The sequence below is a fragment of the Rana temporaria genome, chromosome 4 (genome assembly GCF_905171775.1).
Source record: "Rana temporaria chromosome 4, aRanTem1.1, whole genome shotgun sequence".
NCBI lineage: Eukaryota > Metazoa > Chordata > Amphibia > Anura > Ranidae > Rana > Rana temporaria.
Window position 1 is genome coordinate 198,828,265 of NC_053492.1, and position 12,620 is coordinate 198,840,884.

At 39.6% G+C, this 12,620-nt stretch overlaps 1 protein-coding gene across 1 annotated transcript in view; it reads right to left on the minus strand.

Moving 5' to 3' along the window:
* LOC120936887 (titin-like) overlaps positions 1-12,620 on the minus strand; it is a 345,246-nt gene that overhangs the window by 237,279 nt on the left and 95,347 nt on the right. Inside the window, exons 43-47 of the mRNA XM_040349653.1 lie at positions 7,410-7,661; positions 5,921-6,172; positions 3,824-4,075; positions 1,538-1,789; positions 15-266 (exon numbers count right to left, since the gene is read on the minus strand). Coding sequence (XP_040205587.1) covers positions 15-266; positions 1,538-1,789; positions 3,824-4,075; positions 5,921-6,172; positions 7,410-7,661 — 1,260 coding nt within the window. The remainder of the gene's footprint in view (positions 1-14; positions 267-1,537; positions 1,790-3,823; positions 4,076-5,920; positions 6,173-7,409; positions 7,662-12,620) is intronic.

Consider the following 12,620-nt stretch of genomic DNA (forward strand, 5'->3'; position numbering starts at 1 on the left):
ATCTTGATACTCACTTGTATAGTTAGCTATTGCTGAGCTGTTGCCTTGGATATTATCAACAAAGGTAGAGACAAGAAAGGTGTAATAATTTCCAGGTGTCAGGCCTTCAATAATGTCAGAAGTTGTAGTTACATTCTTATTGAAAGTTGGCTCTCCCAGGACCTGGATGAAATAAAAGCTGGCATTTCCAATTGGTTTGTCCCATCTCAGAGATATAGAAGTGGTGGTGGTATTCTCTGTGTTCAGGTTCTTCACCATTTCAGGTACTACAAAGTAGACAGAAAATTGTATGATGTTGCCATTTTACATATGTATACTAAGCACTGTAGGAACAAAAATTCATTTATATAACATTATTAAACTCAAGGAATTGTTCATAAAATGAACAGTGGAATTGAATTGTCACCTTTTTTTTACCATATAATAAAAAAAGAAAATTAAAAAATATACACATTTTCAGAGGTTCTGTTATAAACTTTTACAAACAAATGATCTTCATAAATTTAGGCCAAAATTGAATCTGCTACATTTCTTTGGTAAAAAAAAAACCTCAAATCAGTGTATATTATTTAGTCTGTGTGAAAGTTAAGGGGCCAGATTCACATATAACTGCGGTGGCGTAACGGACACCTATACGTTACACCGCCGCAAGTTTTCAGCGCAAGTGTCTGATTCACCAAGCACTTGCGTGTAAACTTACGGCGGTGTAACGTAAAGGTGTCCGGCGCAAGCCCGCCTAATTCAAATAGGGCGTGTACCATTTAAATTAGGCGCGCTCCCGCGCTGCACGTACTGCGCATGCTCCGTTTTGAAATTCCCGCCGTGCTTTGCGCGAAGTGACGTAATTTTTTTGAACGGCAATGTGCGTAACGTACTTTCGTATTCCCGGACGTCTTACGCAAAAAAAAATTTGAAATTCGACGCGGGAATGACGGCCATACTTTAACATGGCTCGTCTAAATTTAAGCCATGTTAAAGCAAAAGTAACTTTGCGACGGGAAAAAACGACTAGCGACGACGTAACGAACGCGAAAACCTTCGTGGATCGCCGTAAAAGCTCATTTGCATACCCGACACTGGAAAATGACGCGAACTCCACCCAGCGGCGGCCGAAGTATTGCAGCCTAAGATCCAAAGGCGTACAAAGCCGTAAGCCTGTCGGATCTTAGCCAAAAGCCGTTGTATCTTGTTTGTGAATCACAAATTAAGATACGACGCGGCAAATTTGAAAATACGCCGGAGTATCAGTAGATACTCCGGCGTATTTCTTCTGTGAATCTGGCCCATAGAGTCTACAAACATTTGTGTATATAGATTTGAAAATTGATAAATCATGATGTAATAAATGCCTCTCTCATTTCTTGAGGCTTTAAAATAACAGGACAGTACAAATAACCCCCAATTGGCCCCTTTTTAGAAAGTGGACAGTCCAAGGAATTTAGTAAGAGGCGAGATTTTAGGCTTTCTAGTCTATAAGAAGATGAAGGCACAGTTCTACTATAAGTTGCGTGTGGCCTGCATTAAGCTTGATACTCACTTGTATAGTTAGCTATTACTGAGCTGTTGCCTTGGATATTATCAACAAAGGTAGAGACAAGAAAGGTGTAATAATTTCCAGGTGTCAGGCCCTCAATAATGTCAGAAGTTGTAGTTACATTCTTATTGAAAGCTGGCTCTCCCACGATCTGGATGACATAAAAGCTGGCATTTCCAATTGGTTTGTCCCATCTCAGAGATATAGAAGTGGTGGTGATATTCTCTGTGTTCAGGTCCTTCACGATTTCAGGTACTACAAAGTAGAAAGAAAATTGAATGACATTGCAGAAAAAACATTTCCAAGGATGTGACTGACTAAACTATATTTACTGCAACCATTAGGAAGAATGTATGTAATTTTACACATGGATACTAAGCACTGTAGGCACAAAACTGTATTTAGATAACATTATTAGAACTCAAGGAATTGTTCATAAAATGAATGTTGGAATAGCATTGTCACCTTTAGCTCCAAATCGATGAATTTAGTTCATTCAGCTTTGGACCCTTATTTTCTGTTGTAGATATACCATATTTATCAGGGTATTGCGCGCTCAGGCATATAGCGCACACCCCTAATGTGGACCCGCAATTCCTGTAAAAAAAATATTTTAGTACTTACAGTTTTGGGGTCTTGCGCGGTGTTCATTGGCGGCCTTGTCGGGTCCGGCGTCCGTCTGCGGCTTCGGTGGTGTCCTCCCAGCTACTCCCGCGCTGTCTCCACATCGAATCGCCGCTTCCCGCGCTCAGTTTGAACGCCTGCGCCGACATATACAGAGTGCAGTACACTCGGGTACATTCGGCCAGGCTCAGCTTCGCTCGTGCTCATGCTCTGTGACGTTTATGCGTGAGCACGAGCAAAGCCGAGCCTGGCCGAATGTAGCCGAGTGTACTGCACTCGGTATATGTCGGTGCAGGCGTTCAAACTAAGCGCGGGAAGTGGGTATCGGCGTATATCGCGCACCCACGATTTTGCCCTGATTTTCATGGCAAAAAAGTGTGCGGTATACGTCGATAAATACGGTAATTACTACAGGTTGGGTAAAAATACAAACTACAATTTTTTTGTTACGGAGAAAATTTAGACATGAATTTAGTAACAAAATGTTTTCAGTGTTCTACTCTGGTTCGTATTAATATCTCTGCTTCATCAAGCCACTTAAAGTGATATTACCATTGATCTCCAGAAGGTTTTATCCCCTTTATGACCACTGAAATTTTTGCCATTCAGCACTGTGCTACTTTAACTGGCAATTGTTTTACTTATGCAACACTGTACCCAAATACAATTTTTATATATTTTTATTCACACAAATAAAGTTATTTTTGATGATATTTAATCACCACTGGGTCTTTTTTTTTAAATGTTGCCATATAATAAAAAACATTGGAAAATATACACATTTTCAGAGTTTCTGTTATAAACTGTTAAGCCCTGTACACACAATCGGTTTGTCTGATGAAAACAGACCGATGGACCATTTTCATCGGACAAACCGATTGTGTGTGGGCCCCATTTGTTTGTTTTCCATCAGTGAAAAAAAATAGAACAAGTTTTAAAATGTTTATATGGATAAAAAAACGATAGAAATAAATGATCTTCTGTGTGGAAGTCCATCGGTCAAAAATCCATGCATGCTCAGAATCAAGTCGACGCATGCTCAGAAGCATTGAGCTTCATTTTTCTCAGCACGTCGTAGTGTTTTACATCACCGCGTTGGACACGGTCAGATTTTTGACTGATGGTGTGTAGGCAAGACTGATGAAAGTCAGCTTCATCAGATATCCGACAAAAAAATCCATTGGATTAGATTCCATCAGATATCCGATCGTGTGTACAGGGCTTTACAATCAAATAATCTTCATAAATTTAGGCCAAAATTTAATCTGATACATTTCTTTGTCTACAAACATCTGTGTATATAGATTTGAAAATTTTTAAATCCTAATGTAATAAATGCCTCTCTCATTTCTTGGGGCTTTAAAATCACAGGACAGTACAAATTACCCCAAATTGACCCCTTTTTGGAAAATGGACAGTCCAAGGAATTTAGTAAGAGGCATGGCGAGTTTTTTGAAGTTGTCATTTTTTGCCAAGAAATTAAATACAACTTTTTTTCCCCACAATCTTTTTTTTTTTACACACATTCAATATTATCAACAAGAGTAGAAACCTGGGAGATGTACTAATTTCGAGGATTTTGGGCCTTCTAGTCTATAAGAAGTTGAAGGCACAGTTCTACTAAAAGTTGCTATGTGTGTGGCCTGCATTAAGCTTGATACTCACTTGTATAGTTAGCTATTGCTGAGCTGTTGCCTTGGATATTATCAACAAAGGTAGAGACAAGAAAGATGTAATAATTTCCAGGTGTCAGGCCTTCAATAATGTCAGAAGTTGTAGTTACATTCTTATTGAAAGCTGGATCTCCCAGGACCTGGATGAAATAAAAGCTGGCATTTCCATTTGGTTTGTCCCATCTCAGAGATATAGAAGTGGTGGTGATATTCTCTGTGTTCAGGTTCTTCACCATTTCAGGTACTACAAAGTAGACAGAAAATGTTATGATATTGCAGAAAAAAACATTTCCAAGGAAGTGAATGACATTTACCACAACCATGGAGGAACCATGGAGGAATGTATGCCATTTTACACATGTATACTAAGCACTGTAGGCACAAAAATTAATTTACATAACATTATTAAAACTCAAGGAATTGTTCATAAAACGAACAGTGGGATAGAAGTGCCACCTTTAGCTCCAAATGTATGAATTCTGCTTTGGACCCTGATTTTCTGTTGTAGATATAATTACTACAGGTTGGGTAAAAACAGAAACTACAATTTTTTTGTTACGGTATGGAGCAAAGTTAGACATGAATCTGGTAACAAAGGGCCAGATTCAAGTAGGGCAGCGGCGTCGTAACGTATCGTAGATACGTTACACCGCCGCAATTTTTCATCGCAAGTGCCTGATTCACCAAGCACTTGCGATGAAAACCTACGCCGGCGGCCTCCGGCGCAAGGCGGGCCAATTTAAATGGGGGTGTGCCATTTAAATTAGGCGCGCTCCCGCGCCGGACCTACCTCGCATGCTCCGTTTCCGAACTCCCGCCGTGCATTGCGCGCCGTGACGTAATTTTTTCGAACGGCGACGCGCGTAGCGTAAATTCCGTATTCCCGGGCGGCTTACGCAAACGACGTTATTTTTTTAATTTCGACGCGGGAACGACGGCGATACTTTATACAGCAATACGATTGCTGTGTAAAGTTAAGGCACCAAAAAAAACTAGACTAGCGGCGACGTAGCGAACGCGAAAAACCATCGGGAATCACCGTAACTCCTAATTTGCATGCCCGACGCTGGTTTACGATGCAAACTCCCCCCAGCGGCGGCCGCAGTATTGCATCTTAAGATCCGACAGTGTAAAACAATTACACCTGTCGGATCTTATGGCTATCTATGCGTAACTGATTCTATGAATCAGTCGCATAGATAGAAACAGAGATACGACGGCGTATCAGCAGATACGCCGTCGTATCTCCACTGTGAATCTGGCCCAAAATGTTTTCAGTGTTTTCGTACGGTTTGTATTAATATCTCTGCTTCATCTAGCCACTTACAGTGATATTACCACTTGATCTCCAAAAGGTTTTACCCCCTTTATGACCAGGGCATTTTTTGCCATTTAGTACTGCGCTACTTTAACTGGCAATTGCTCGGTTATGCAACACTGTACCCAAATAAAAATTATATAATTTTTTCCACACAAATAGAGTTTTTTTTGATGATATTTAATCACAACATGGTCTTTTTTTTACCATATAGTTAAAAAAATTGAAAATATACGTGTTTTCACAGTTTCTGTTATGAACTTTACAAACAAATAATCTTCATAAATTTAGGTCAAAATGTAATCTGCTACATTTCTCTGGTAAAAAAATAACCCAAATCAGTGTATATTATTTAGTCTGTGTGAAAGTTATAGAGTCTACAAACATTTGTGTATATAGATTTTAAAATTGATAAATCCTGATGTAATAAATGCCTCTCTGATTTCTTGAGGCTTTAAAATAACAGGACAGTAATAATAACCCCCAATTGGCCCCTTTTTGGAAAGTGGACAGTCCAAGAAATTTAGTAAGAGGGTGAGTTTTTGAAGTTGTCATTTTTTGTCACAATTTTTTTTAAGAAATTAAATACAATTTGTATGTTTTTTACACAATCTTTTTTTTTTTACACACTGTCAATATTATCAACAAGAGTAGAGACCAGGAAGATATATTAATTTCTAAGATTTTAGGCCTTCTAGTCTATAAGAGGTTGAAGGCACAGTTCTACTAAAAGTTGCTATGTGTGTGGCCTGCATAAATCTTGATACTCACTTGTATAGTTAGCTATTGCTGAGCTGTTTCCTTGGATATTATCAACAAAGGTAGAGACAAGAAAGGTGTAATAATTTCCAGGTGTCAGGCCTTCAATAATGTCAGAAGTTGTAGTTACATTCTTATTGAAAGCTGGATCTCCCAGGATCTGGATGAAATAAAAGCTGGCATTTCCAATTGGTTTGTCCCATCTCAGAGATATAGAAGTAGTGGTGATATTCTCTGTGTTCAGGTTCTTCACGATTTCAGGTACTACAAAGTAGAAAGAAAATTTTATGATGTTGCAGAAAACCTATTTCCAAGGATGTGACTGACTAAATTATATTTACCACAACCATTAGAAGGAATGTATGCCATTTTACACATGTATACTAAGCACTGTAGGCACAAAAATTCATTTACATAACATTATTAAAACTCAAGGAATTGTTCATAAAATGAACAGTGGAATGGCATTGCCACCTTTGTTTTTACCATATAATAAAAAAAGAAAATTAGAAAATATACATGTTTTCAGAGTTTCTGTTATAAACTTTTACAAACATATGATCTTTATAAATTTAGGCCAAAATTGAATCTGCTACATTTCTTTGATTAAAAAAAAACTAAAATCAGTGTACATTATTTAGTCTGTGTGAAAGATATAGTCTACAAACATTTGTGTATATAGATTTGAAAATTGATAAATCCTGATGTAATAAATGCCTCTCTCATTTCTTGAGGCTTTAAAATAACAGGACAGTACAAATACCCCACAATTGGCCCCTTTTTGGAAAGTGGAAAGTCCAATGAATTTAGTAGGAGGCAAGATTTTAGACCTTCTAGTCTATAAGAAGTTGAAGGCATATCTATATATATAAAACATGTGTGTGTGTGTGTATGTATGTATGTATGTATGTTCCAGCATCACGTCCAAACGGCTAAAGATATTAACATGAAACTTGGCACACATGTTACTTATATGTCAGCAACAAACATAGGATAGGTGGTTTAACCCTTACCCACCCCCATTTGCCATGGTCGGGGTTTTCCTTTAAACTCCCATTCAACTCTATGGGAAATACATGTTACTTCATAACTTCCAAACGGCTGTAGATATTTCGATAACACTTGGTCACATGTTACTTATATGTCCACTTAAACTATAGGATAGTTAATTTATCCCTTAACTACCCCCATTTGTGAGGGTCGGGGTTTTTGTTTAAAGTCCCATGCAAATCAATGGGAAATGTATGTTCCCACATAACTTCTGTACGCCTGGAGATATTTCAATAATACCTGGTACACATATTACTTATATGCCAAATAAAAATATATGACAGTTAAATTAACCCTTACCTACACCCTTATATAAAAGATGGGTATATTTATATTACTATGATTTTCCTCCCCAAAAGGTTAAGATAGGAAGACCGGGCAACGCCGGGTATTCAGCTAGTTTCTACTAAAAGTTGCTATGTGTGTGGCCTGCATAAAGCTTGATACTCACTTGTATAGTTAGCTATTGCTGAGCTGTTGCCTTGGATATTATCAACAAAGGTAGAGACAATAAAGGTGTAATAATTTCCAGGTGTCAGGCCTTCAATAATGTCTGAAGTTGTAGTTACATTCTTATTGAAAGTTTGCTCTCCCAGGACCTGAATGAAATAAAAGCTGGCATTTCCATTTGGTTTGTCCCATCTCAGAGATATAGAAGTGGTGGTGATATTCTCTGTGTTCAGGTTCCTCACCATTTCAGGTACTACAAAGTAGACAGAAAATTGTATGATGTTGCCATTTTACACATGTATACTAAGCACTGTAGGAACAAAAATTCATTTATATAACATTATTAAACTCAAGGAATTGTTCATAAAATGAACAGTGGAATAGCATTGTCACCTTTTTTTTACCATATAATAAAAAAAGAAAATTAAAAAATATACACATTTCAGAGGTTCTGTTATAAACTCTTACAAACAAATGATCTTCATAAATTTAGGCCAAAATTGAATCTGCTACATTTCTTTGGTAAAAAAAAAAAACCTCAAATCAGTGTATATTATTATATATTTTTTTTCACACAAATAAAGTTATTTTTGATGATATTTAATCACCACTGGGTCTTTTTTTTAAATTTTGCCATATAATAAAAAACATTGGAAAATACACATTTTCAGAGTTTCTGTTATAAACTGTTAAGCCCTGTACACACAATCGGTTTGTCTGATGAAAACAGACCGATGGACCATTTTCATCTGACAAACCGATTGTGTGTGGGCCCCATTTTTTGTTTTCCATCAGTGAAAAAAAATAGAACAAGTTTTAAAATGTTCATATGGATAAAAAACCGATAGAAATAAATGATCTTCTGTGTGGAAGTCCATCGGTCAAAAATCCATGCATGCTCAGAATCAAGTCGACGCATGCTCAGAAGCATTGAGCTTCATTTTTCTCAGCACGTCGTAGTGTTTTACATCACCGCGTTGGACACGGTCAGATTTTTGACTGATGGTTTGTAGGCAAGACTGATGAAAGTCAGCTTCATCAGATATCCGAAAAAAAATCCATTGGATTAGATTCCATCAGATATCCGATCGTGTGTACAGGGCTTTACAATCAAATAATCTTCATAAATTTAGGCCAAAATTTAATCTGATACATTTCTTTGTCTACAAACATTTGTGTATATAGATTTGAAGATTTATAAATCCTGATGTAATAAATGCCTCTCTCATTTCTTGGGCTTTAAAATCACAGGACAGTACAAATTACCCCCAATTGACCCCTTTTTAAAATTGATAAATCCTGATGTAATAAATGCCTCTCTCATTTCTTGAGGCTTTAAAATAACAGGAACATTTTTAAACAAGACCCTCATCTGGTTACTACTCTATGTGATAAACCTAAGGTCACCTATAGAAGGGCAAGCTGGTCGGTAAGTAGGCTTGGTTTTTCCCTGGGCATTCCCCAGGTTTTTGTTGTTATCTGCTTTAGCCTTCCAATGCTACTTACTGTTATGGCCAGCTATAGACGGGGGCAGTGGACATGTTTATGCTTCACCTGTGGTGTTTATATTGGTCCATCAGTGCACCAACACCTTTGCAGCCATTGTGCTATATGCTGGGTGCTTGGTGTGCTCTTGTACCTTTTAAAGGAGGGGTGGCTTCCCTTCAGTTCACCTGCCCCTGTCTATCCATTAAAATGCATGTGCCTCCACTGTGGGGACGCTCAATGTTTAGTGTTAGGACCACAGATACTACAGGGTGCCTTGGCGCGGCTCTGTGGCTCACGCATGCGTTTGCAAATGCGTGCGGACTGAACCCCTGTTTTTAACGCATACTGTAGACAGGTTAATTGGTTTTCTGCAAGCTGGTCGGTAAGTAGGCTTGGTTTTTCCCTGGGCATTCCCCAGGTTTTTGTTGTCACCTATAGAAGGGCACCTACTCTAAAGAATAAGATAGCGCCCAGCAGGTTAAAAAGTCCTAAATCATCTAGTGCTACCTGTCTGATCCCACTTAAGGGGATGTACAGATGCAATAAATCCCGGTGTAAAACTTGCTCCTTTGTCACCCATGGCCAAAAAGATTTCACTCATAGAGAGAAAAAATACCAACTGGACAATTTCTATAATTGTTCCAGTGATTATGTTGTATATTGTCTTACATGCCCCTGCAGACTACTGTATGTTGGTCGCACAATCAACCCGTTGAGACAACGGTTTGGTAGGCAACGACGCTTTGTCGAGGCTGGGTGCGACGAACACAGTGTGCCACGTCACTTTCTTGAGCACCATGATCAGTCCACGGCGGACCTGCGAGTGTGGGTCGTTGAATCCATACCTAAAGGCCTTTCCGAGGCTGAGTTTTCACGATTGTGCGAGCGCGAGACTTTCTGGATTTTCACTCTTTATTGTCTCGCGCCCCTCGGCCTAAACGAAGAGTTGGATATTAATACCATCCTCTAAATGTCTACTCTTTGACCCCTTCCTATCCCATTTTATATATGTGTACATGTGCGTATTTTAATTAATTTTTCATGCGCACATGTGTATATGTATACTGTTTTATATTCTTGGTTGATTTAATCTTACGTAATCCGTTAAACTTCCTTTATATACATCGGTCACCGATTTTGATTCTTATTCTTTATCATCAATATTTTCATTTATTTTCATTATTTTTATTTATTTTTATTTATTTTTATTTTTATTGTTTCTATATTCATTTTATTGTATATTTTCATGCATGCATTCTCTCTATGTGCGCACTTATATCTGCTACTTTAGACCTTTGTTGTCTTGGAGGGCTCATTGGTGTTTCACGCATAGACTGCATGCGCCACCCCCATTCTCATATGATTGATGTTTGTATATATGTATACATGTACTTGTGTATTTATATGTACAATATGCGTATAAACATACCCCGTTTGGTCAGTGCTAATTTGCTAATTAGCTTATCATTGTTTCCCCTTTTTTATACTTTCTGTTTAAATATTATTGTGCCCCGTTTGATCGTCATTCTAGCAATCCTATTCGTCGGTGCCTATCCACATCACAGGCTCTTAAACTCTCCTTCCCTTCACTTGTTTACACTTGAGAAAAGAGCACGCTTGTCTTTTCCTGGACTCGCGCATGCTCTGAAATGCGTCATGGTCCCCCTCAGCTCCCGTCCAGCTGACGTCACACGCCAGCACAAGAAATTCCAGCCCAGCAGCTTTCTACCATCATGGATACAGTCGGCTCCCCCGGCTCTGAGCGGCTGCTGATGTCTGGTTTAGATGCGAACATCTCTCGATCCTGGCTCCACTGACTGTCAGAAAAATCTACACCAGCTTCCCGGACTTCACCATCTTTTATCATGATGTAAGTGCTGGATATCTTTTACTTCAAATATTAAAACAGAATACTCAGAGGCGCTTTTCTTCTTGTTTTTTTCTTGCATATTCTGAGCTGGCTTTGCTTCTGGAGAGCTGCCCTGAGCATCTATATACTATCCATATTGCTACATATAGCCACAATCACTAGCCCAATCAGCACTTTTGCTTGGACTGAATCCTACCTGGACTTATAAATACATGGGGCCAGATCCACAGCCGCCGAGCGCAACTTAACTTTTCAGAGTTAAGTTACACTGACGCAAATCTCCCAAGTTAGGTGCCGATTCTCAAAGCACTTACCTGGAAATTTGCGGCGGTGTAACTTAACTCCGTCCGGCGCAAGGCGTTCCTAATACAAATGGGCGATTCCCATTTAAATTAGGGGCGCTCCCGCGCCGGACGTACTGCGCATGCTCCGTCGGGTAACTTACCTGACGTGCATTGCGCTAACTGACGTCGCTCCGACGTCATTTGCTTAGACGTTAACGTAAATAGCGTCCAGCGCCATTCACGAACGTCTTACGCAAACGATGTAGAGTTGAAAATTTTGACGCGGGAACGACGGCCATACTTAATAGGGCTTAGTCAAATAGGACTCAGCCCTATTTTTACACGGCGTAACTCGACGTAAACGACGTAGATTTAGCGCGACGGCCCGTCGGAACGTTCGTGGATCGCCGTAAGTGTTCATTTGCATATTCTAGGCCGGCCGCAATGGCCTCGCCACCTAGCGGCCGGCCTAGAATTGCATCCTTAAGATCCGACAGTGTAATTCAATTACACATGTCGGATCTTCTGCCTATCTATGGTAAACTGATTCTGTGGATCAGTTCCATAGATAGAAACAGGGATACGACGGCGTATCAGTAGATACGCCGGCGTATCCCTTTTGTGGATTACCCCCATGGACTATTAGACCATACCCGTAGCCGTTGTGGTCCCTGTCTTATCCATACCACTAATTATATAGAACCTTACCCCATAATTGATTGTCTGTGCAGACACCCTGAGCGCTGTAACCTTTTACTATAAAAATAACAGGACAGTACAAATAACCCCCAATTGGCCAGTTTTTGGAAAGTGGACAGTCCAAGATATTAAGTAAGAGGCATGGCGAGTTTTTTGAAGGTGTCATTTTTTGTCAAAATTTTTTGGAAAATGAAAAAATTAACCACTTCATTACCCGCCTATTGTCATATGATGTCAGCAGGAGGGATCTTCCATCCTGGGTGGGCGTCATATGACGCCCTGTGCTTCCTGGCCATCTAGGGGGTTTGCGCGCGCTGCCGTAGAAATGCACCCGCCGCATCGCTCGGTACCTGGTGCACGTGCCTGGCAGATGCGATGTCTGCCCGTCACTCGCAATTGCCCGTGAGCACAGCAGGACCGTGTAAACACACGGATCCAAGTCCTGTCAGAGGAGAGGAGACCAATGGCGTGTTCCCAGTACAGAGGAACATCGATCTGTCTTCTCCCCTTGTGAGTCCCCTACAGTTAGAATCACTCCCTAGGAAATACAGTTAACCCCTTGATCGCCCCCTCCCTGCCAGTCACATTTATATAGTGCATTTATATAGCACTGTTCGCTGTATAAATGTGAATGGTCCTAAAAAAAAATTAAAAGTGTCCGATATGTCCGTCGCAATGTCACAGTCACAATAAAAATCGCAGATCGCCACCATTACTAGTAAAAAAAAAAAAATGCCATAAATCTATCCCTTATTTTGTAGACACTATGGGACAGATCCACAAAGAACTTACGGCAGCATACGCCGCGATACGCCGCGTAAGTTCTACGATGCGCCGTCGCATCTTTGTTTTGTATCCACAAAACAAGATA